Source organism: Aplysia californica, unplaced genomic scaffold (genome assembly GCF_000002075.1).
Source record: "Aplysia californica isolate F4 #8 unplaced genomic scaffold, AplCal3.0 scaffold00957, whole genome shotgun sequence".
Classification (NCBI taxonomy): Eukaryota; Metazoa; Mollusca; class Gastropoda; order Aplysiida; family Aplysiidae; genus Aplysia; species Aplysia californica.
In genome coordinates, this window is record NW_004798227.1 from 73,840 (window position 1) to 96,672 (window position 22,833).

The 22,833-nt window shown below is 40.5% G+C and overlaps 3 protein-coding genes across 3 annotated transcripts in view; 1 reads left to right on the forward strand and 2 right to left on the reverse strand.

The window, feature by feature from the left end:
• The first annotated feature begins 4,263 nt into the window (after positions 1-4,263).
• LOC101857840 (ATP-dependent (S)-NAD(P)H-hydrate dehydratase) lies at positions 4,264-17,274 on the forward strand. The gene is made up of 10 exons (XM_005110874.3): positions 4,264-4,532; positions 6,781-6,928; positions 7,158-7,203; positions 8,397-8,485; positions 10,016-10,124; positions 11,258-11,308; positions 12,046-12,150; positions 12,924-13,044; positions 14,691-14,811; positions 16,713-17,274. The coding sequence occupies exons 1-10, from the start codon at positions 4,460-4,462 to the stop codon at positions 16,873-16,875; spliced, it is 1,026 nt and encodes a 341-aa protein (XP_005110931.1). The 5' UTR covers positions 4,264-4,459; the 3' UTR covers positions 16,876-17,274.
• Positions 17,275-17,810: 536 nt separating this feature from the next.
• On the reverse strand, positions 17,811-20,892 carry LOC101858223 (piggyBac transposable element-derived protein 4). Its single transcript, XM_005110875.1, has 4 exons — positions 20,745-20,892; positions 19,755-19,899; positions 18,611-18,920; positions 17,811-18,182 (listed from the first exon to the last, which is right to left on the reverse strand). The coding sequence occupies exons 1-4, from the start codon at positions 20,890-20,892 to the stop codon at positions 17,811-17,813; spliced, it is 975 nt and encodes a 324-aa protein (XP_005110932.1).
• Positions 20,893-21,305: 413 nt separating this feature from the next.
• The window catches only part of LOC101858449, a 74,999-nt gene continuing 73,471 nt past the window's right edge, over positions 21,306-22,833 (reverse strand). Inside the window, 2 exon segments of the mRNA XM_035973032.1 lie at positions 21,306-21,659; positions 21,924-22,074. Of these exon segments, the coding sequence (XP_035828925.1) occupies positions 21,306-21,659; positions 21,924-22,074 (505 nt within the window).

The window sequence follows — 22,833 nt, forward strand, 5'->3', positions numbered from 1 at the left end:
GGTTTTTTTAGGTCAAAGGAAAGAACCTGAGAACAATTGCAAAGATGAATGCCCGGATAACTAATCCAGCCTTGCATTATAAAGCAGATTTTCAATATTCCTTTATTGATATGGTGTGCGTTCATGGTGGAACATTCAAGTCAAAATCATCATGCAATAAAACCTCGTAAGTACATGGCAGTTAACCGTTAGTTGGCAATAACAATACTCTCAACCAAGATCGACATGCCTTCCATTCGCACAAATATTTGTATCTGCTATAATTTCTTTCTTTTTTTTTTTTTTTTTGGGGGGGGGGGGGTACCGTAGGGCCAAATAAATTCTAGGAGCTAAAGTACAGTGGAAACCATATATATAACCGGCCCGGTAATAACAGGGATCCGGTAATAACCGGGATTTTTAAAATTCCCGATTTTTCCTGCTCTTTGTCTCTATTAAAAGTTATCGGCAATAACAGGGCCTCATCGGAGCCCGACCGGTTATAGAAGGGACAAAGGCTCGTTAACAATGTGTATGTAAAAAGAAAGAGAAAGAGAGAGTAACGCAGTGATGGAGCAAGCACACGCAAGCCATGCCACTGCAAGGACACGCAGCGTGTGAAGCGAGATGAGGGCTGCAGTGTGCTGCAGACCTCGATCTAGCCCGAAACCTAGCAACACGCACGCGTAATGTGTCTACTATCACCAACGATGTCAAGCGCAAGAAAAAATGCCTTTCAATTGACAAAAAAACCCAGAAATAATCCAGGCTGTTGACAAAAAGCAAGCTCCACGGGCAGAGATTTGTCGTCCGTTCGACATTCCACAAGGGTCGATTCACACCATTATCAAGGATAGAGCGAAAATAGTGGCAGCGTACTCCAATGGAAAGTTTGCTCTGAATCGAAAGAAGATGAGACTACCCGATGCAGATGCTGTGGACCAAGCTCTTTTGATGTGGTTTAAGGAGGCAAGGAGAAAGTTGGTGCCAAAACCCCTGTTCGCGGGTACTTGTGGCAAGAGAAACTACCCATGAATAAGTACAGTTGGATTAGTCTACAAATGCTTACTTTCCTTGCATTTCTGATTTAACAGGGATCGGATATAACAGGACATTTTCTCTACTCCCACCATCCCTGTTATATCAGGTTTCCACTGTAGTTTCAAATTGCTCAATATTTAAGAATCTATTTAATTAAATGGACAACAGCTCTTTATATTTCCACCTCTCGCCCTGCACGCTCTTGAACTTTGAATTGAATTTGCATTAAAGGTTGTCCTGAGAAAATATTTATTATAACAAATATAATGCCTGCATGCTCAGTTTTTCTAAGTAAACTTAAACTTAATGAAATAATGGCTCCTTTAACTTTAAAAAAGTAAAAAAAAGAAATGGCAAAAGTTGTTTTATCCTTTGTTTCAGGTCCAAAAAGTTAAACTGCCCTGCAAAGATAAAATTGGTAGCCAAACGAGACAAGGATGTATTGCTTGTGACAGCCTGTTGTCTGGATCATAATCATCAACTTTTTATGCCTTCTGGTAAACCGTTTGCAGTATTTGTGTTGTTTGACAATTCTTTATTTTTTAAAAACCTTCAATTTAAATTTACCACAATTAACTCTTATTTACATTTTAGTAAGATGAGAAAGATGAATAGATTGTTCTTTATATGATCTTTCTAAGAGACTTCTAGTTCACCCATGGTTTGCTACGATAAAAAAGGCTAAGCCTGTAAGTGAACCACATGATATGAATAATTTAAAGTGCATCTATTTCAACAACCCCCCCCCCCCCCCCCCCAAAGAAACGCATAAAAAATTATAAATACATGTATACATCTAGATAATAATGTATACATCTAGATAAGAAAACAAATAAATGAATGGATGGATGGATGAATGAATTAAACTAAAAATAGATTAATAAATACAGTCGAACCTGCCCTGACGGTCACCTCTATAAGACGACCACCTGTACAAACGGCCACTTTCCATTTCCCCCCTTGCGTTTTTTCTATATAATTTAACTGTGTAAAACGAGCACCTGTCCAACGCGGCCGCGGCCACAATAATTTAACACACAACCCCTATAATACTAAACAATAATACCTGTCTAAGACGGTCACCTTAGTGATAGTGACTCCATTACGTTTTGTCATAAATTGTGCATTGGCCTCTGGCGTTGTGGGCGAGCCGTCATAATTCAATCACCTGTCGTTGTTGTTAGGTAGTCCCTCCAACCGATCATTTTGCGTAGGCCCCTCCCACTGTTGACCAATAGCTACCAATTTTCAGCTGCTGGTGAGGTAAGCGTGTGATCCGTCATAACCTAGACGGTCAGAGATAGTATAAGAACGTATAGGTCATAACCCATAAGCCCCGCCCAGAACTCATACACAAATCGTAAGTGAGATGAGTGGTTACTGTTTACCCAGTCTGTAACAAAGTAACAAAGGACGTCAACATGAACTTGTTACAGAAGCGTCCCTCGTTCACCGAGTGGTGGCGACCCATGTGTTTGTTTTAACATGGCACTCCTTGTTTGATACATTTCGTTTTATTGTCACCATTGTGCAAAATCAGCGACAAAATAAAAATTACAAACGAAGTACAAACCAACAGCAACAACACTAACAAAGACAACAACAATGCAGTTACTTTCGATTGGGGCCTCAGAGGGGAATGGTTTGTTTCCTTTATCTTTATCAGTCCTGCCTAAGACGGCCACCTGTCTTATACGGCCACTTTTCTCCTTGACAATGGGTGGCCGTCTTACACAGGTTTGACTGTATATGTAGCCTTTAAGTAAATGCAGTCATGGAGGCATTAAGCAGTTTTAACCCTATAAATCTGGGCCACACAGGCTTAGTGTTAGTGGAATACAGCATTCAAGCATCAAGAAAGAGAGATGGTCCACTCTCCCCCGCCCCCCCCCCAAAAAAAAACCCCCAAACAAAACAAAAACAAACAAAAAACATCAGAAAAGAGAAGAAAGAAAGAAAAGAAAAGAATGAAAAACAATAATAAGTAAATAAGAAATAATCAAGAATGAAAAGAAAAAAAATCAACCACAATCAATAGATCTAAATGAATTAAAAATTAACCTATCAATAAATAAATAGATAATAAATTTGAGAAAATCTACCGATAAATCAATAAATTGAAAAAAACAATGGAATTAAACTTATTACAGTCGACTCTGCTTGCGTTAATCTTTGGTTAGGGCCTTTTTTTCCCCCTCGGGTCTCCAGCTCTTGCTCTTCTTTACAGGTCCCAACGGTCAAGTTGAACTTCTTTGGATGCGTTGTCCCCCCCCCCCCCCCCTTTCCCCCAATGACATCAACTCATCCGTAGGGGCCTAGTCAACTGAATGGCTTTTTTATGAATAAGGTAGAGAGTAAAATTGTAAGTCAAATTGTTTTTGGCCTACAGTCCCATGTTCAGCTGGAGGTGGCCCCTTTAGGCTAACTAATCCACTGTCCAGTCCTAGCAACAAGCAGTATGTCATAATTTTGCCGCCCCCCCCCCCAAATAAAAACAAAACAACAACAACAAAAAACAAACTAACAAAAACAACAAAAAGCGAACAAAAACAAACAACAAACAAAAAAACCAAACAAACACACACATACATACACACACACATACATACACACACACACACACACACACACACACACACACACACACACACACACACACACACACACACACACACATGGTACACACATGCATGTTCTGAATGTGGATCACTTTGTTTTGTTAAAAAAGGAACGTGGAGAGCGCTCCTGCCGTAATATTAAGCTAGGCTATTGTAGAAACTGCTCTCTTCAACGACTTTTTTTGTGCGTGTTAATCGTGGAAAAAGTACACCCGAATGCCGGATAAAACTTTGTTTAAAGGTGCCCGGATGCCGGGATTTTGTCGTGCTTCTTGCGTGCCCGGCTGTCGGGCAACATTTTCTGCGATAATGGAACAACTCTTTTATCTTCCGTCGAACAAAACTTCCAGAGTACTTCCCCTTGCAAAATAATGAAAATTGCCAAGTTGCACATGCAGATCATTTAACCGATTGGTTGGCCTAATTTTCTATTTTACTGTTACTGTGGTTGTAGCAGTAGAGAGCAGGCTAGTCAATGCACACATTTCTATCAAAGCAAATTTTATTGTAGCAATCATAATTTATTTACTGCACTGTTGGCAATGATACTACCCAATGTGTTCTAATATTCAGTAAACTGCCTACAGCTGTACTGAAGAGGCCCCTCTAGACTGCCTATAAAAAAGCTAACACATATAAACAAATTAAACAGAAATTTACGGAAAACGAAATTAATAGATCGCTTTTTCTTTTCCTCCCGGAGTCCCTCAAGGCTACAATCTAGATCTATATCTAGATCTAGAATCTAGAAGTCTAGTACACTTGTTGACTCAACAAGAATTGTTAGTTCTACCGTTGCAGTTTTTGACATTTGGTCAAGTATGCTCACAGTGGTCTCCTACCTCTTCAGTCTTCTTTTGAAGAGACGATCTAACGCATTTCTACACGCAAATGGTGAATTAATTACTTTTGTCACATATCATTGACTTGGTCTTGTCATTTTAATTAGGCCGGCTCTAGATCTAGATCTAGAATCTATTCTCCGAACGTTCGGGAAAATAAACTTGAACTTTATTTCTCCGAACGGTGTCCATTCTCGAGATTTGTTGTATAATGCGAATGGACGGAGTGACCCATGTGTGTGTGTGTGTGTGTGTGTGTGTGTGTGTGTGTGTGTGTGTGTGTGTGTGTGTGTGTGTGTGTATAAGGTGTGAACGGGATGGGGGGGGTGTGGAGGGATTTTTTTTTCTAAGTGACTATTTAAAAATCTCTAGATCTAGCTCTAAAAATGGAATTCGATGCAAAAAATGCTTCCTCCCAGTCCTCGCAGAATGGCAGAATGAAATTATGAAAGGATGACGCCTAAATCTCGCAAATAACCAAAAAATCTCGAGATCAGATACCAGATATTAAAGCTCACGTCTCGATTGTTATCATTATAATCGAAAATATTTTCATAAATGCTGGAAACATTTAGGAACAAGGGTTGGAAGTCAGAAGGGAGGTCATGCTGAACTCAATTCAGAGTCCGAATATAATATTTGTCAATTCGGACTCGAGTCCGAATAGTCACTTCGTTTTTAAAATAGTTTTTGCTTTAGGGGTGGCTAAATGCAAAATAGGTTACTGCCAAAGCCGAGCTGTCTTGTTTTCTCACAGTAGAAGGCATTTTCAAATGAAGTATAGTCCGGGAACGTTGCCCCAACCACAATTGAGGTATCTGAATATTCAGACATCTAAAAATCTCTAGCTCTAGAAATTGAATTCGATTCAAAAAATGATTCTTCCCAGTCCTCGCATAACTTGATAATGGCAGAATGAAAGATGACGCCGAACTCTCACAAAAAAAAATCTTCAGAAAGGAAACTGTCTTGGAGAAATAGAGGTCAAGTTTATTTTCCCGTGTGTTCGGAGAAATAGTCACTTCGTATTCAAATTGTATCATTTCCTGGGTGCCTTTATAGTCGAAGCAGAGTAAGCTGATTCCCCATTTGGACTTCTCTCTGTTGACATCCACCCCATGGCGCTCTTATGATCTTATATGCAGTTTTGCGGAGTTGTGAGCACCATAAAACCTTACTAAAAAAAGAGCTTTAGTTTCTGTACCTGTTCCTTCTTTCTTACATTTGGTGTGATCTCCCATTCTAAATTTGTAGACCCACCTCTGAAATCGATAAAATAATGAGTTAAGCGTGTCCTTCTTCCATCAATTTTTGTGTGCCTACATTTTTGTGAGTGCACATGGTTGGCGGGCGCTCTGATGTGGTCTGCTCCTTCTTCCCTTTCAAACATTTTCTTTCTTCTCCTCCTTAGTTACTTTGTAGGTTTAACACTTCTCTAATCATAGGCACTTATAAATGTATATTATATTTTATGACCGTTTTGTGTTGCAAGTGTTTTAAAACTTCTACTAAAGCTTTACTTTACTTTACTTTTCCGATCCAGCGGCCATTTGGGTTCTAGCCCTTCGGTCTGTCGATATGGCAAAGAATTGACAGGTTTTAATCAGCTGTGCTTTGTCGCTGTATAGAGTGTTTCCGATTTCTGGGGAGGCAGGTAGGTAGGTGCTACGCAGGTCACAAAGTGCAGGGCAGTTAAAGAGGTGGTGTGGTACTGTTTCATCCTGGCAGTCGCACAACGGGCAGTTGGGTGGGGTATCCTTGCTGATCCTATTAAGGTAGGAATTTAGTGGTATGTGTTGTGTTCGCAGGCGAAATAGACTTTCCCTCTCTTTCTCCACCCAATACTTGCACTTATTATAGACAGGCACAATTACAGCATAAATAACAGACATCCACAAGAACCAGCAGAAAGTATGAGAATACATGAATTTACTTTAAAAAATTATGCAGTATGATTTACAAGAAAAATAGAATACTGTGTAAGCTGAGGGACATGCAAGGGAAAAAAAAAAGTTAAAAAATGAGTTTAAAGTGCTTTTTTATCTTTGATATACAGGATCGGATGTGTAGATATCATTTCAGTGCAGGACGCGGAAGGGGAGAATTGTCCCTTTGAAACTGAACTTATTGAGACTTTAACTCCCCTTTTAATAATTTCATTATAACATCATTAGCATATCATTTCAGTTCAGGACGAGGAAGGGGAGAATAGTCCCTTTGACACTGATTTTATTAAGACTTTATCTCCCTTTTTAATAATTTATCTCATTTTAAAGATATTATTTTGACTTTTTTTTCAGGGAATTTAACCAGCGATCAGTTGGTTCGATTGTCCAGCTCAAGTGCTTGTCAGTTGCTTGAGATGGTCAAGTCCATTATCCCTGAACTTCATCATGGCATGCATAAAGGCCAGGCAGGGAGAGTGGCAATTGTTGGGGGATGTAAAGAGTAAGTTGAGGTCTGCTTAGATCTTTTTCCAGATTAAAAAGGTTATTTTTCATATTACTGGTTTCTCTACATGACATCATGTAACTTAACTCCTGCTTCCATGGACAGATGCTATTGATAGTGTTGTTTAACATAATTCCATGAAATCTGTTTAAAATATTCTGTTCACATTTATTTTCTACACTTGTACTTATCATATTTAACAAATATGTTTTGTTTTAAATTGCAGATATACTGGTGCACCTTACTTTGCTGCAATATCGGCCCTAAAAGTGGTGAGACTTTTTTTTTTCGTTTGTGATAACTAATACTATTTGTTTGATTTATTTTTTGAAATAATGATAGCATTAAATATCTCATATTCAGTGAGGACTGTAAGATGTAAATGACATTGTGCAGCTTGCTGTCTTTATTTTCCTAACACTTTCCATTTTTTTAACTTAGTATTTGATCGGTACATTTCAATCATTCTGAGCATAAGGGGTAGCGGTAGCTCTTCTATTCAATAATGTATTACATCTAGATTAATTTCAATGTTTCTTTGATTGGCTGCTGACAGATGCTGAATACTTAAAGCAAAAAATATAGTGAAACCACCTGCAGTGGTCTTATACTGTTAGTTAGATATGACACTGTGAGTGGAGAACAATGTTAGGGTCGCGGTTCCTGTATGTGACTGAAAGAAAAAACTGTACTCTGGGATTGTTCTAATTTCTTCTGAAGCAACAATGGTTTGATAGCTTGTACAAATGCAATTCAGGCTGAAGGGCTAGAACTCAGATGGCCGCTGGATTGGAAAAGTAAAGTAAAAAGTAAAGTGTACACATGCTGTTGGACCATTTCATGATAACTGACAAATGTAACACAGAGATTATGACCTACTGAAAAAGTTCTGAGCAGCGACAGAGCCATTCTTTTCTCTTTCTTTTGTTAGATGCAGCCTTCGTTCAACTTAACAAAAAGAAAAATGAAGAATGGCTCTACCATTACTGAGAAATTTTTTCAGCAGGTTATCATCCCAATGTAGTTATATAGTTGTGAGCACCGTAAAACTCTCACTAAACTGATTGCTGCATTACATGTGTCGCTTTTGATGGAATGGCCCTATTGTTTTTCTTAATAATCTAACATCTAAACAAAAGTTGAAAAACAAATTACCAGTCAGCTTGAACAAATTTATGTTTGTTCCTGTAAGTGATACTTGATCTGGCTAAGCCTCACATTTTTTCAATGGCATTTTTAACTCTCAACAACTTTCATATTATCGCAAATTTGCTGTGCCATTACCTGCATTCAGACCGAAGCCTACATGGAAATTAGATTAAACAAGTTCAGTAATGTATATAGGTGTTGGTAAAAGACTCATTAATTTCCTTTTTTAAAACGTAAAAAAACAACAACTGTTCTTTACAAAAATGATCTGGCCACTGCTCTGTCACTGTGTAACTTATTCTTATTGTTTTCCCAGGGAGCTGATCTGTCTCACGTGTTCTGTACGGGAGATGCTGCACCTGTCATCAAGAGCTACAGTCCTGAGCTTATTGTTCACCCCATACTGTAAGTACTTTTTATGCACCTGTCATGGTTAGGGTAAACATCAACGAAATCATATATATAAATATATATACAGTTAAACCTGCCGTGACGGCCACCTCTATAAGACGGCCACCTGTACAAGGGGCCACTTTCCATTTCCCCCCTTGCTTTTTTAAATATAATTTAACTGTGTAAAACGGGCACCTGTCCAACGCGGCCGCGACCACCATATTTTAACACACAACCCCTATCCCACTAAGCAATAACACCTGTCTTAGATGGCCAGCGTAGTGACTCCCTTACGTTTTGTCATAAAATGTGCATGGCCCCTGGCGTTGTTGGCGAGCCGTCATAATTTAATCACCTGTCGTTGTTGTTAGGTAGTTCCTCCAACCGATCACGTTGTGTAGGCCCCTCCCACTGTTGACCAATAGCTACCAATTTTCAGCTGCTGGTGAGGTAAGCGTGTGATGCCTCATAACCCATAAGCCCCGCCCAGAACTCGTACACAAATCGTAAGTGAGATGAGTGGTCACTGTTTACCCAGTGTGTAACAAAGTAACAAAGGACATCAACATGGACTTGTACAGAAGCGTCGCTCGTTCTCCGAGTGGTGGCGACCCATGTGTTTGTAAGCTTTAACATGACACTCGGTCTTCCTCGTCTGATACATTTCGTTTTATTGTCACCCTTGAGCAAAATCAGCAACAAAATAAAAATTACAAACAAAATACAAACCGACAACAACAACATAAAAAAACAACAACGATTCGGCTATTTTCGTTTGGGACCTCAAATGGGAATGGTTTGTTTTCTTCATCTTGATCAGTCCTTAAGACGGCCAACTGTCTGATACGGCCACTTCTCTCCTTGACAATGGGGGGCCGTCTTACACAGGTTTGACTGTATATATGTACTAGAAGTCATTGATACTTTATGTCCACTAGTATTTAGAGACAAATGGAATGAGAAATGAAAGTGAGATAACTTTAAAAGATACAACTGAAATTGTACAGGATCACCACCTATTTGAAGGAGAAAAGTGGCTGTCTTGGACAATTTCATTATAGAAAAAATGATGAGTAGTCTTTTATACAGATGATTGTCTTTGATAAGTGGCTGTTAGAGTGTGTTCAACTGTAGGTTCAGTTTGTCAAATGTAACTAAGGTGCTAATCTAATGGGTTTTAGTGACAGAGATGGGATGGAGGAAAAGTAATCTCTTGCCTTGTCTTACTGAGTCGAAAAGGCACTCTCTCTTGTGAACTACAATTTGTATTTAGTATGCGGATGTGTGCCTTGAAAGTTGAGCGTCTTGATATTATTTTGCCTCTGAATCGTTTATATGGTATTTTTCTTTAAGAAAAATTGTTCCAGTAAAATAAAAAGAATATAAATTTTTTGTGCCTGCAAAACTGCAAAATAGAATTGAATAGGCTGTTGCTTCTAAATAAAGAGAGGGATAACGTGGAAATAGATTGTAGTGTATATGATCTGTACTGTCTCCGGTGAATATTTTCAATGCTGAGCATATTTTTACCCCTTTGTACAGAGATAACAACAATGTCCTGAGTGAGCTGTCCGAGTGGCTGCCTCGTTTTCATGTGCTTGTCATCGGCCCAGGCCTCGGGCGAGAGGAGCAGCTGATGAAAACAACAGCTGTAAGTTTGTAGCTTGGTTTTGCACGGTGATAGGATTTCCTGGATTTCATTGCAAAAAGAGTCACCATATATTATATTCGCCTATAACACGACCTTGTGTTTTATTTGGGTGGTATAGGCCTACTTAGACTCCAAAAGTGGCCCATTTTCGTAGGTTGTGTGTGCAATATGTGGTCAATTTCTGGCATGCTTGAAATTAAGTACTAGTTGGCATGAAGCTGGCTGTGTATCTTTCTTTCTTCCTTTTAAGACTGGCCTGCATGACTTTAAATGCCAGTAGTAGAAGGAAAAACTACTCTTCAGTGGTCAGTTGCTCAAAATATTAGTTATTGTTCAATGAAAAATCCATTTAGTATTACATCCCCTTTGTGAGGCCCTATCCTGGCTGTATGTCATGCGTATGATACGGGGGGGATACTTTTGGACCCTCATTTTATAGATGAGTGTATTTTGGTAAAATATTTGATGTAATACGTCTTTGGTCAAATCAGTGTCACGTAAATGTGTTATAATTGGTATAAGATATAAAATAATTTCCTTGAACCGTGATCTGATGCATTTAGATATTCATTAAAGTTTTTATCCTTTAGTTTCATCCTATCTAATGTTTATGTTCAGATCTGGTTGTCTCGGAAAAAATGGACAATACAAAGAGGCATGAAAAGCACATTATTATGCTGACTTATAACATGTTGTGATAAACCCCACCCCACCCCACCCCTCCAATGATGTAGACTTCCAAGGGATCGTTTTAGTGTTTTACTCGATTGATCCTGAAATGTCTCTCTCGCCACCTGGTTAAAGAGGAAGATAAGGAGGCACAGGCCAGTACTGCTGTGGAAATGATGCTGGTTTTTGGAGTACAGAAAGGAAGCAGGAATTCTGGCACCCTTGCAGGAAAGAACAGAAAAATATTCAACCATATATGCACTGGCACAATCAGTAGAAAGACCCTCAGAAGCATTTTGGAGAGAGCAACGGAGCATCAATGAATATGTACAAAATGCAAGGATGTTGCTTCCTGAAACAGTGAACTATGAACAATGAACTCTATTGTATCGTCATGTATGTAACTGCAGACAAATCATTAGAGCAGCTTTTCCTCTTGGTGATTCCATTTCTTTCTTTCACAGGCAGTGATTCTAAGAGCGAAGGAAAGACAGTTGCCCTTAATTATTGATGCAGTGAGTATTGTCTCTTATTGTTTTGCTTGTCTCATGTAAACTCATATCTTGTTACATCTCCTTCTGAGTAAAATTGGTGGGTGGTTGGCAGGTGCTGTGATGTTGTTGATCCTTTCCTATCAAACATTTATCGTCCTTATCTCTCCTCCTTCTTTTCTTTGTATGATACTCTCTAGTAATTCCTCTATCCTTCAGCACTTATATGACCTGTTTGTCACAATTTGTTTTGCAAGTACTGTTAAACTCTTTTACTTAAACTTAAAAAGACTGAATTGCAATATTTCATCCAAATTGGTGAAATGTAGTCCAACGAAATATTTAGATATGATCTTTGAGAGATGACTTATGCAGGAGGAGTATGTAAATACATTTCCTCCAAGGCCACTGAGGTCTGACTTGGTATGAACAGAGTTAACACACAAGTGTACGCCCACGACTTGAAAAGGCCTCATACATAGCCCTTTTGTGTGTAGTTTTTGTCTGTTTGTTGATGTGGTTTTAAAAATGTTTTTGTTCTATGTTACAGGTTCTTTTGTTGTATATGGTTGTGCTGTCTGCCAGTCTGTCTGATCAAGGAAGGAGAACCTGCCCTCCCCCTCCCCACTTTTGTCCTTCCCTCTCCTCTCCCCCCTTTCCCCTCTCTACACCCATACTTTTCCCCCCTCACACCCCCTCCCCACCTCATAGAGGTTGTATTTTGTTTCAGGATAATTTTTCTGAGACTGATTTCTTTTCAGGATGGGCTGTATTTGGTCACCCAAGACCCTTCCATCATCTATGGCTATGATAATGTGATACTGACTCCCAATGTTGCTGAGTTTGGTCGGCTTTACAAGAAAATTGTAAGTGAAAGAACTGTTTACTCAAACATTATGATACTATAAATTATGGATCTTTCTTTCAATGATGGTACGCTATTGTCTGATTTAGTTTTCTGTTTAGAGAATGTTGTGTATTTTCTTTTTCTTTGTTTTCAAGTAGAAAAGACTGATGAGTGGATTTTTCAGTTGGTTTTTGATACGAAAATTAAACACAATCCTGACCCAGACTTCAAACCTCTTTTCCATGTTCTGTGTTATTAGTTTTGATATTGTGCAGGTAGTTTGAAGGAGCACTGGACGGTCCAACTTGTTCAACACCCGCTCCCTCCTGTCTTTGATAGTTTTTCCCTTGACTAAATAACAGTTATTGTGTGTTTTTAAAAATACTTAAATAGGTGAGTGGTTCGTGGATACTCAGGTGTAGTTTGATTCATTTTTCACATGGAAGATCTGTCACCCTTGGTTGGTTGGCGTGTGCTCTGGTGTGGTTTGCTCCTTCTTTCCTATCAAACATCTGTCGTCCTGATCTCTCCTCCTTTTTTTGTGTTTGTTACTCTCATCTAACATCTGTAATCTTCGGCACTTATATGACCTTATTGTGCTTCAAGTGCCGTAAAACTCTTACTGAAACAAAATAAAAAGATCTGTCGTCCTTATCTCCTGTTCTTCGTATGTTACTCCTCAGTAATACTTCTAAACCTCAGCATTTATATCACCTGTTTGTGTTGCAATCGCTGCAAAACTCTTACTAAAACTGAACGAAAGCTATTATCCTTTTTTTTTGTGTCTTTCAGTTCTCTCGTGATCCAGATCCCCAAGAGTCTGTGACGAATGTGAAGCAGCTGAGCAGAGAGATGGGGAATGTCACCATTGTACAGAAAGGTGCCCAAGACATCATCTCAAATGGAGAACATGGTGCGTGGGACTATTTCACGTCTTCAGGAATTGTGTTTGTTTAACGTTCATGTGTGTCTAAGTCACTTGTCTGATAAGGACGTCTCTCTTCAGTGTGATTGTAAAGGGTTCAAAATTTTTTAATGTCTCTATCAACATAATTTAACTCTAATGGAATGTGGACTGTTACAACCCTGCCTGCCAGGACCTACCCGGGCTGAGTGTGATAAAGCATCCCAGCAGACAGATGGAGATAATCGAGAAAAATACTTCTTCACTCCTGAACCAAATTCTGGTCTTCTGTGTGTTACAGTGAAGAGCCTAACTGTTGCACTGCAAATGCTGGTTCTCTGTAGTGTCTAGTTTCTTTGTTGTCTGGCCCTGTCAATGTCTTTGTCAATAAATTGTTGGTTTTGTCTGTCCTTGATAGTCTTTACTAAAAATATACCTATCTTTTAACTTGACAGAGCGTACTTTTAAAAAACAAGCTGTTTGATGTTGTTACATGATTTGCTGATGATATAAGTTCCATATCTGTGCTAGTTTTCACATTTACTTTCACCTTAACTGGCACACACATGTTCACATTTGGATTGCTTAAAGCTCCACATTTACCCCCCCGGGGCAGTGCCACTGACAGAAGTGTCTTTAGGCCATTCCCAAAGGTGGGACATTTCTCGTTCTAATGCACAGTAGAATTGTAAATGGGCTGATCCAACAATATCATGCTCATAACTGTGCCTGAACTACGACAGGGAAATGCTGCTTTTTCTTTCCCAATCCTTTCTATCGTCATTTTCCTCTACTTCTTTTGTATGTTTGTCACACTCTTGTGACCTGCTATTTCCGGGGTGCCTTGATAGTCGAAGCAGACTTTGTGCTTTTGAAGCTAGAGAGGTGAGCAGAGTAAGTCTGATTCCCTATAAGGACTTCTCTGTTGACATCCACCCCTTGGCGCTCATATTACCATATGCAGCTGCGAGTGCCGTAAAACCGCTACCAAAACTAAAAAACTAAAAAAGCCACCAGAGATAGCCTTCTTTCCCCTTCTCTGCTGAATTCTCCATCTCCTGCTACCCTTCTAAACCTCTGACCTCAATGATAATGGTGATGTAAGATGTAGGTGGTCTGCCTCTTTTCCTTCTGCTTTCAACATTGCCATGGAGGACACCTTGAGAAAGATGGTATTGATCGTTTTCCTTTCCTGTTTTGACAGTCCCGGTATGCACAGAGCCAGTATCTTCCATTTGTAAAGAAAGGTGACATTGATTTTTTTCTTTGCTTCTTTTGACAGTCTTGATGCACAAAGCCCAGCAGTGTGGGTGGTTGGCGGGTGCTCTGGTGTGGTTGGCTCCTTCTTTCCTATGAAACATCTATCGTCCTAATCTCCCCTCCTTCTATTTTATGTTTGTTGCTCTCTTGTAACACCTCTAATCTTCGGCACTTATATAAGGCCTTATTGTGTTGCAAGTGCCGTAAAACACTTACTAAAACTAAAACTAAGCGCAGCTGTCCCCAACTACTTCTCAGTGTCAACTAGAGTCTAAAGGTTCAATACAAAATGATAGTATATTGAGAATAAAATTGTACTGGTGGTGAGTCCGTGTTCTTCTTCTTTGCCTTGAGAGGCAGATAGCATTGATTGCTTCCCTTGCTTCTTTTCACAGTCCTGATATGCACGGAGCCCTGTAGTCCCAGGCGATGTGGTGGTCAAGGTGACCTGCTGTCTGGCTCTATGGGGACTTTTTCTGTGTGGGCAAGCATGGCTGGGGAGAGTCAGCTCCAATGGTCAGTTTCTATTGAATATGAAACTTTGATATGTGGTATAGTATAGCATTGCATAGCTGCCAACCAGTATGTGAAAAAAAAAGCATTTGATATGTTTTTGACAATCTGAATATGGAAGTCCGTTTTAGTATTGGAAAATACATACAGTAGTTTCCGTCTAAACGCACGGTGCTCGGGAGGGCTCCTTAGCGTGTGCTTATACGGAGCGTGCGTTTACATGAACCTCAGCAAAGGGACGCAGTCTTCTCATTGTCTTGATATACTAGTTACCTCCCTTTGGGGTGGGGGTCAATTTGGCCGATAATGTGACGACACGTGACTTTTTTGTAAAAGATTCCCCGACTGCGGTTAAGACTGTAAAGACGTTGAATGGGTGTGTGGGGGGGGGGGGGGGGGGCAGAAAGACAGACTTGATGTAATGAATGAACCATAAAATGTCGGGAACCAATAGCCTGAAAAGAAATTGTTGGTGATAGTCATAGAGACGACAGCCCAGCCACGTGGCTTTCCAAGCGACCAGCCCCGACTGTAAATTCATGAACGAGCATTCACACGTGTTGCGCATCATAGGCTTAGGTCTAACTTAACATTAGCCAACACGCAGTCTCTCAAACACCAGTCAGAAACCTTCTCTCAAAAGAGATGCATTTCCAGTGACCAGTCAAATAACGTTTCAGTCCCCCCCAACATTTCACCGACCAGACCTATTCTATGTGTCAGTGGAAAGTTGGGTGTGAAAACGCTGTCCATCACTCTCTTTGTTCGGCGTAAGGGGCTTGTCGTAGTTAAAAAATTTCCCTTAGTCAAGCCTTACCTGTCTGCGTGTTTCGCAGGTCAGAGCCTGTGTTTAGAGGGAGTGACCGTGCGTTTGTACGTCTAAATTATATAGTAAAAAAAACATCAGAAGACGAAAGCGTGCGTTTGAGCGGAGCGTGCTTTTGTATGGCGTGCGTTTAGGCGGAGACTACTGTACTCTTTAACCCCCCCCCCCCAAAAAAACCCAACAAAAAAACATTCTTGTTTTGCTCTTCATGGATTTGCTGATACTGAAGAATAATTATGAACTTTGAAGACCGGATTTGTGAATGATAATGAGAACAAAGCCCATGAATTGACTGCTATGGAATACGCTTTTATTGTTTCCCCCCCCCCTCCCCTTTTAATCCTGCAACGTTATTTATCCAGCAAGACTTCAGAATATAATGTGCGTCTCCTGCTGAAAATTAAACTTTGATGTTCAGTGTGATATGATGCGGGTTTCGTGCCCCTTTCAGCACTGTAAGGTTAATTGAGAAGCAAGACCGAATTTAATATCTATCCTCAATGGGACGGGGCCAGGTAGGTGGAGAGCCTTGAAAACTCCCCAGACTATCCAATGTTAAGAATACCCTGTTGGGGATTCGAATCTGGTAATCTGCATCATGATCCAGCACGTTGCCAATTAAGCTGAAGGCTTGCCTTTGATATGCTACATGACATTGGATTGTTGTGTGTTGCTGGTATGGTTGGTGGGCTCTCTGGTTGGGTCTGTTTCCTGTATTATGGAACCTTTTGAGGAGGGTACCTATCCTGGTGGATTTATCCTATTGAAGAAAAAACAACCTTTAAGAAGTTTTGTTTTACTGACAAACAAGTGCTCTGTACAAAAAAAAAGAAAAAAAGTAGTGCCCTCCTCTATATTCTGCTTTTTGTACCTTATGAATAGTTTTATTTTTCAAATGATTTGTAATTGTTAAGTGATATTGTAATGTGGCTCCCTTCTCTGAAGTTCAAATTTTGAATCAAATAGGAAAAGAACTGGCTTTTCCTTTTCTAAATTTATTATTTTTTTTGGTTCAGAATATAATCTATCAAATCACTTTCATTATGTAAAGTGAGAAATGTTCCTGTTGTCTCACCAGCTCTCTTGTGTCCACGTACGGCCGAGGTATGTGTGCTGCATACGCCGCCTGTCTCCTCACCCGTCGCTGTAACTCTCTCGCCTTCAAAAGCCATGGCCGCTCAATGACAACGACGGACATGATTAGCCAGATCCATTCTGCATTTGAGGGCCTTTTCTCATGATGGAGGGAGTGAGGAAGATCTAACCAGAACACTGACCCCAATTATGTTGCATCCAAAATCTGCTATAAAGTATCACTGTGTTACTATTTTGACCATATAGTGCATTTAACTAGAGTAACGGTAATGTTTACTGCATTTATGTATGCATTATTTCACCAATGCTAATCTAGACTGCCGCATATTGTCGCTGTCACAAGCAATCCACTTAAGTCCAAATTTTGAGCAATTTTAGATTTTTATACTCTTCCCAAAGCTCTATCAAAAATTCACCTTTCAACATCACCAAAATGCTGTTTAATGCTACAGTCAACACGTCAAGGCTTGAATTTTTTTTGCTTTTCATGATTCCTGACGAGAACAACACAATAAAAACTAGTATTTTTGTCTCTGGTGTAAAAAGTATCTTCTTCTTTTTCCCTTTTGAGTTTACTGAGGTATCATTACCCCCAGATGAAAAGATGGACGAAAAAATAGGCTTCTTGCTGCCATCCTGGTAAGCAACACAGAGCAAGTTTCCTTTCCTCATCTCGAACACATTCTTATTCCACAGCCTTGAATTTACCCCAAGAGCTGGCACACCAATCCTATTTTTCCTCACAGTTCCTGTTGCTGTTGTCTGCTTCTCTTAACAGGCCTGAAAGAAGTTTTGGTAAAGGGAATTAATTGTCAATCACTAGATAGTGTCCCAGTTTGAGGAGGTTGGATTCACATAGTAGGCGCATCACAAGAGAATGAGTGACTTTTTCTGTGTGTCTTATCTGCACCTTTAGCCAGTTTCACCTCTTTTGATGTAATTTCTTTTGGGAGGCCTTTTCTATTTCTATTGATCGTGCCACAAGCTGTGGTGATTTTTGACAAAAGGTCTTTATATAAATTGGCCGTTGAAAAAAAAGAGTCCATATAGATGGTGTGGCCATTACCCACGTAGTCGGCCGTCACATCCCTAACGCCTTGCTCCCATGGCCAGTTTCAGGTCCTGTTGTGCCAGCTCCGGTGTAGAACGGCATGTTCACTATGTAGCCACTGCTGGCTTCACAACAGCAGTACAATTTCAAACCGTACTTGATCGGTTTTGATGGTCTGTACTGCCTGAAGGAAACGCGTCCCTTCCACGGCATCAGGGATTCATCTACAGCGAGCTCCTTCTCTGGACAATATACAGAGCTAAATTTGTTATTCAGATGGGAAAACAGGCGACGTAATTTGAAGAGCTTATCGTATTCAGGGGTGTTTTGTTGTGGCTTCTCTTCATTGTTGGCGAGGTGCCAAAAGGCCGTCAATGTGAGAAAATGGTCCCTCGGCATCATCTGGGAATCAAACAGGAAGCAAAACATTAAGTAAAATTGGAAAGATAAAATTGAGTTGCATGTAGGAGCATGGAATCAAACCGTGTAATACAGTTCAGAAGCTTCAAGCATAGTGCAGTGCATAAATTTGATCTTTAGGCTCCTGAGTATCCAACTTGACTACACCATAGATCTATATCTCCTTTTTTCCTCGTATCATATTCACGCTTTTACTTGAAAGATCAGTAAGGCCAGTAAGCCCATAAAAAGTAGTGATTAGACTGATTAGTAAATTTGTCACCAGTATGTTGACCAGCCTATATTTATAGACTATAGATCTAGATCAAGTTATGAATGAAAAGAGGTAATTTGCAAACAGTAAGATTTTGTAAAGGAATTTTATAAGTTTTTCAAAATCTTACCTTGCGGAAGAAAGGAGTATCCTAAACAGGGTGTTTTGTCCAGTACGAGGTAATCTCGGGCTTAGACACAAGACCCATGGCGATGAGGAGGGCCACCATAATCCCCATCTCATCTACTGTTGTGTCTTTCCAGTCCTTCAGGTAGTAGCAGTCTGGTTTGTGAGCTTTCACTTGTGTGGCATAACTGTTTGTTTCTGTTGCGAAAAGCTGGAATATGTCATCACTGACGAATGTATCAAAGTATCCCCTCACATCTTCTTCATCTGTGATGGGGATTTCTTCAAGTAGACCAACAGAATTCTGCTTTCGAATGGTGGCATATTCATGAGGAGTCCATCTGGAGGGTTAGGTACAAGCCACACATCATCACAAGTGACTTGAGGTCTCTGAGCTCTGCCACGCCCCCTTTTTACATCACGATGACTTGCTGGTGGGGGCTGTTTGTCTCCTTGTACACTTTGCTGGTCCCCAGATTCACTGTCAATATCAGCTCTACTAGTAGTATTAGATCTACTACTACTACTACTAGATCTAGTACTAGGTCCAGCACTTGTCAAGGGCAAACTATAATCTGGATATAGATCAAACTCGCGATCATCCTCATTACTGTTGTCGCCATTTTCACTCTCTGAATCCATGTAAATTTCCTGACAAACTTCGTCGGTTGTAAACAGACGCTGACTTGCCATCTTTCACGCTCAAAATCAACAAAATTTCTCTCCAAACTTCTAAGAATTTAGCGGGAGGAAGTGCTCGAACGGTAAATCTTATAATAGTTTTCAAAAACATGGATATAGTGGACTGGAGCAAGTTTTGGAGAGACACTATCGAGATTCGGATTTTCTCGTAGTCCGGTGGATACGAGTATTCTCGTAGGCCGTCAGGAATAAGTTAAGTGTTCTCCAAACCATGACATAGACTGACTTTTGTGAATCATATTCCAATAGGCACTGATTACAGGCTTTTTGTTGATCCCATGTTGATTGCAATTGAGAGGAATTCATACATTTTTGCTCGGGAGGTGTTCCCTAATACAATCCACTCTTGCACTCTTGAATGTGGATGATCTGCTAAATACTGTGCATTTGTAGTGATAAATTGGCCTGTGTACCGATTTGTCTCGAGTACTATCTTGTCAATCAACTGGTCATTTATAGATAGCTTTGCATACGTTATGGGTTCTTCATCTGCTGGTCGGGTATGCTTTGGTCCAAGAACTCCTATGGACTGAAGAGGGTCTGGTCCTGTGTCCTCACCGTAGATCCTCGTCCAGATTCCATTGACAGCACCTCCACCGCCACCATCAGTAACAGTTTCTACCCATGTGAGACCAAAAAAAAGAGGCAAAAGTAAGAAACTAAAACTTGTAGTTGTGGGTTTTTGTTTTCTGATTATAAAATATTTCACATAAAAAATGAATGATTAATTATTTAGTTTTTCAAAGTCTAGATCTGTACTGAATATACGTCAGCTCGGTATCCACCTTTATTTTTGTGGACAATATAAAAAATAGGGCTTTTCCGAAATATTTTAGTCAACATGAAGAATTGTTGCATGCAAACATAGTCAGCAGCACTAAATTCTAAATAGTGGCTTATGACAGAATACAGCTCTTGATGTGGGGCTAGATCTACATGCTGCTCAAAAGTACAAATGCCACTCCCCACTGACACGCTCACTCAGTTATCAGTTTACGTTCACGATATAAATAGAATTACCCCACTACTATAGTAATTTATATCTCTGAATCTCTTGATATCTAACATGTAGACCAAGATCTAATCTAGATCTCATCTACTAATCGCTGTTGTTCGGGTCCAATTGTTGTATACTGACCTTCTTTTTGCTGGAGTGTTTTTCTGCACTTTCAACTGCGCGTTAGTGTTTATGGCATCTTCAAGATAAGCCCATACATCATCAGTCCAAAGAAGACTAAACTTGTCCAACATAGATGAGTTTTCATTGATGTTCAGGTCATCACTCTCTCCTGGGTTGGCAACCTCTCTACGTGGTAGAAAGTCAAACACAGTACTAGTTTCACCCTCTTCAGTTTCTTCCCACTCATTCTCTAAATACTCTGGCTCTGGTTCATCTGTCGTAGATCTAGTTTCTTTAGGTCTAGTTCTAGCTGTAGGCCTAATTCGAGCCTTTCCTTTTCTACCAGTCCACACCCCCTTGCCACCCCCACTTTGATTGTTCTGTTTCAACAGCTTGTTGTTTAGATCAACGTTCGCCTCTCTGTTACTGTCATGATCACCAGAACTATCCTCAGACTCAGAGTACTCACTTCCACTACTACTGATATCCATATCAGCATCTAGTACCACTTGAAGTCGATCTAAAGCTTGCTAAGCTGTCAAACGCCGCTTTTTCATACCCGATGGGCCAGCTGCATCAGCCATCGTCACAATTTTGTTACGATGTCGGGATCAGTCTCTCTCAAATTGCTTCTGAATGGCTTCTAACATCCAAATTCCTCAAAACTGTGGCTCAAAATGGATGATTTAGTGGTCCGTAAACCCCGGGTACATTCAAAACATGGATGAGATTTAAGGATTGGAAAAGGCGGACAAGAAACGATTGTGTATTTGTTTAGTCGTACATACAGCTTTACGGGCTGCAGGGAAAATCTTTGCGCGGTATTTATGGCTTCACGGAGTGAATCAGTTAAAGAACTGTTACTGTAAAAAAGTTTTAAAAAATTATAAGTACTGGCTTCAAACTACAATGGCAGCAGCTTGCTGGCAGCACGCAGGATCTGTCTTGCTGTCTTTTCCCTTGCGATGAGCTGGTCCCAAAGCTTGAACAGCTTCCTGGTGGCGTTCTTTGCTGCTTTTCTGTGCCGCCGGATGATTGCGGATTCTCGCACAGGGTCAGGTTTACTGATACGGGAGCAGCCTCCCTGGACAAGGGTTGAAGCAGCAGATACAGAACTCAACTGCCCTCATGCAGCCTTGCTATTTAGGCGGTGATGCCAGCCCTCAACATCTTTGTTGGTCCTGACGAACCAGTAGAAGGCTGACCCACTGGAGGGGTGCCACAGTGTGTTGTCCAGCCAGGTGAGGCGCACATAAGCCTAGAGATGTCGTTGTGCTTCCGTTGTAGTCTCTGCCTCCAGCTCCTGAAGCCTGGGATCAGTCTTCTACCACGGGAGAAACGACAGTGCCAGGATCTGCTTGCTATAATGATGCAGCGCCGGGTCGGTGTTATATCCTTGCTTCATCCCCAGCCCCTGGATGTTGCGGAACACCGCTTGTCCGCTGTGGCAGGTGCAGCCACGTATTTCCACCCCTGGGAACTCATGGCAGAATGCGTGCCACACGGCAGCCTAAAAGTCTGCCAATGCTGCCTCCAGGGAGAAGAATGCATCCTCACCATGCAGACGCCTAAGCTCTCCTTTTAGAGCCGGCAACACAGCCTGGTAGTCCCGGCGTCTCTTCCCACTCGTCAGCGCGAATGCAAGTGGCAGTTGTTTTGCCTTATTGTCCACTCTAGCGAAAGTGTGTACGCCAGCGGGCAGTCTTCAATAAGTCCAGTTGACTCTGCGTAAAAAGCAGGAGATGTGCAGGGTTTCCACAGTGATATCTGCCATCTCAAATTCTGCTGGGACATGATCTGCTCTCTTCGTCTCGTCTGGGTTTACAATGCGTTTTTTGTATAGGATATATGAATTTCACTACATACTACAAAACGAATGAGTATAAAATTTCTTCCACCACTTCACTAAGCACCTCACACAGGAATATTTTTGAGCCGCTGGTGACTCAAATCCACACCTCCCATATTCTTTACATAATGAACAATCCCCTCTATTTTTTTTTACTGCCACTCCTTTCTGTTGCGCTTGTCAGTCATATCTGTGGCATCGTGGATTGCTGTAGGAATTTGCACATCTTGCTTGTTCATATGCAGTATTTCGTAATGTCTGAAAATGATCTGATTTTGATTGAGCTTGATCTTAGCAGCTTTTTTTTCGGGCATGTGGCTTCCTTTTGTGGTTTGTTCTGACAGTTCTGCAAGCACTGGTGCCAAGTAGACGTAGCTCTTGGAACAACTTGCATGAAATGTAATAATTATCTAAGTAATAATTATCTAAGTAAACATGATGGCCTTGGTGCAGTAAATCATAATAATAATAGACTAATAAACTGATGACCAATTTTGTGGTGGTAATGCATTCTTCCAAAATTCCTGCAAGCTCATGGAACAGTTTCCGTAGAAAATATCTTTTTTTTCAACTTGGCTGAGTT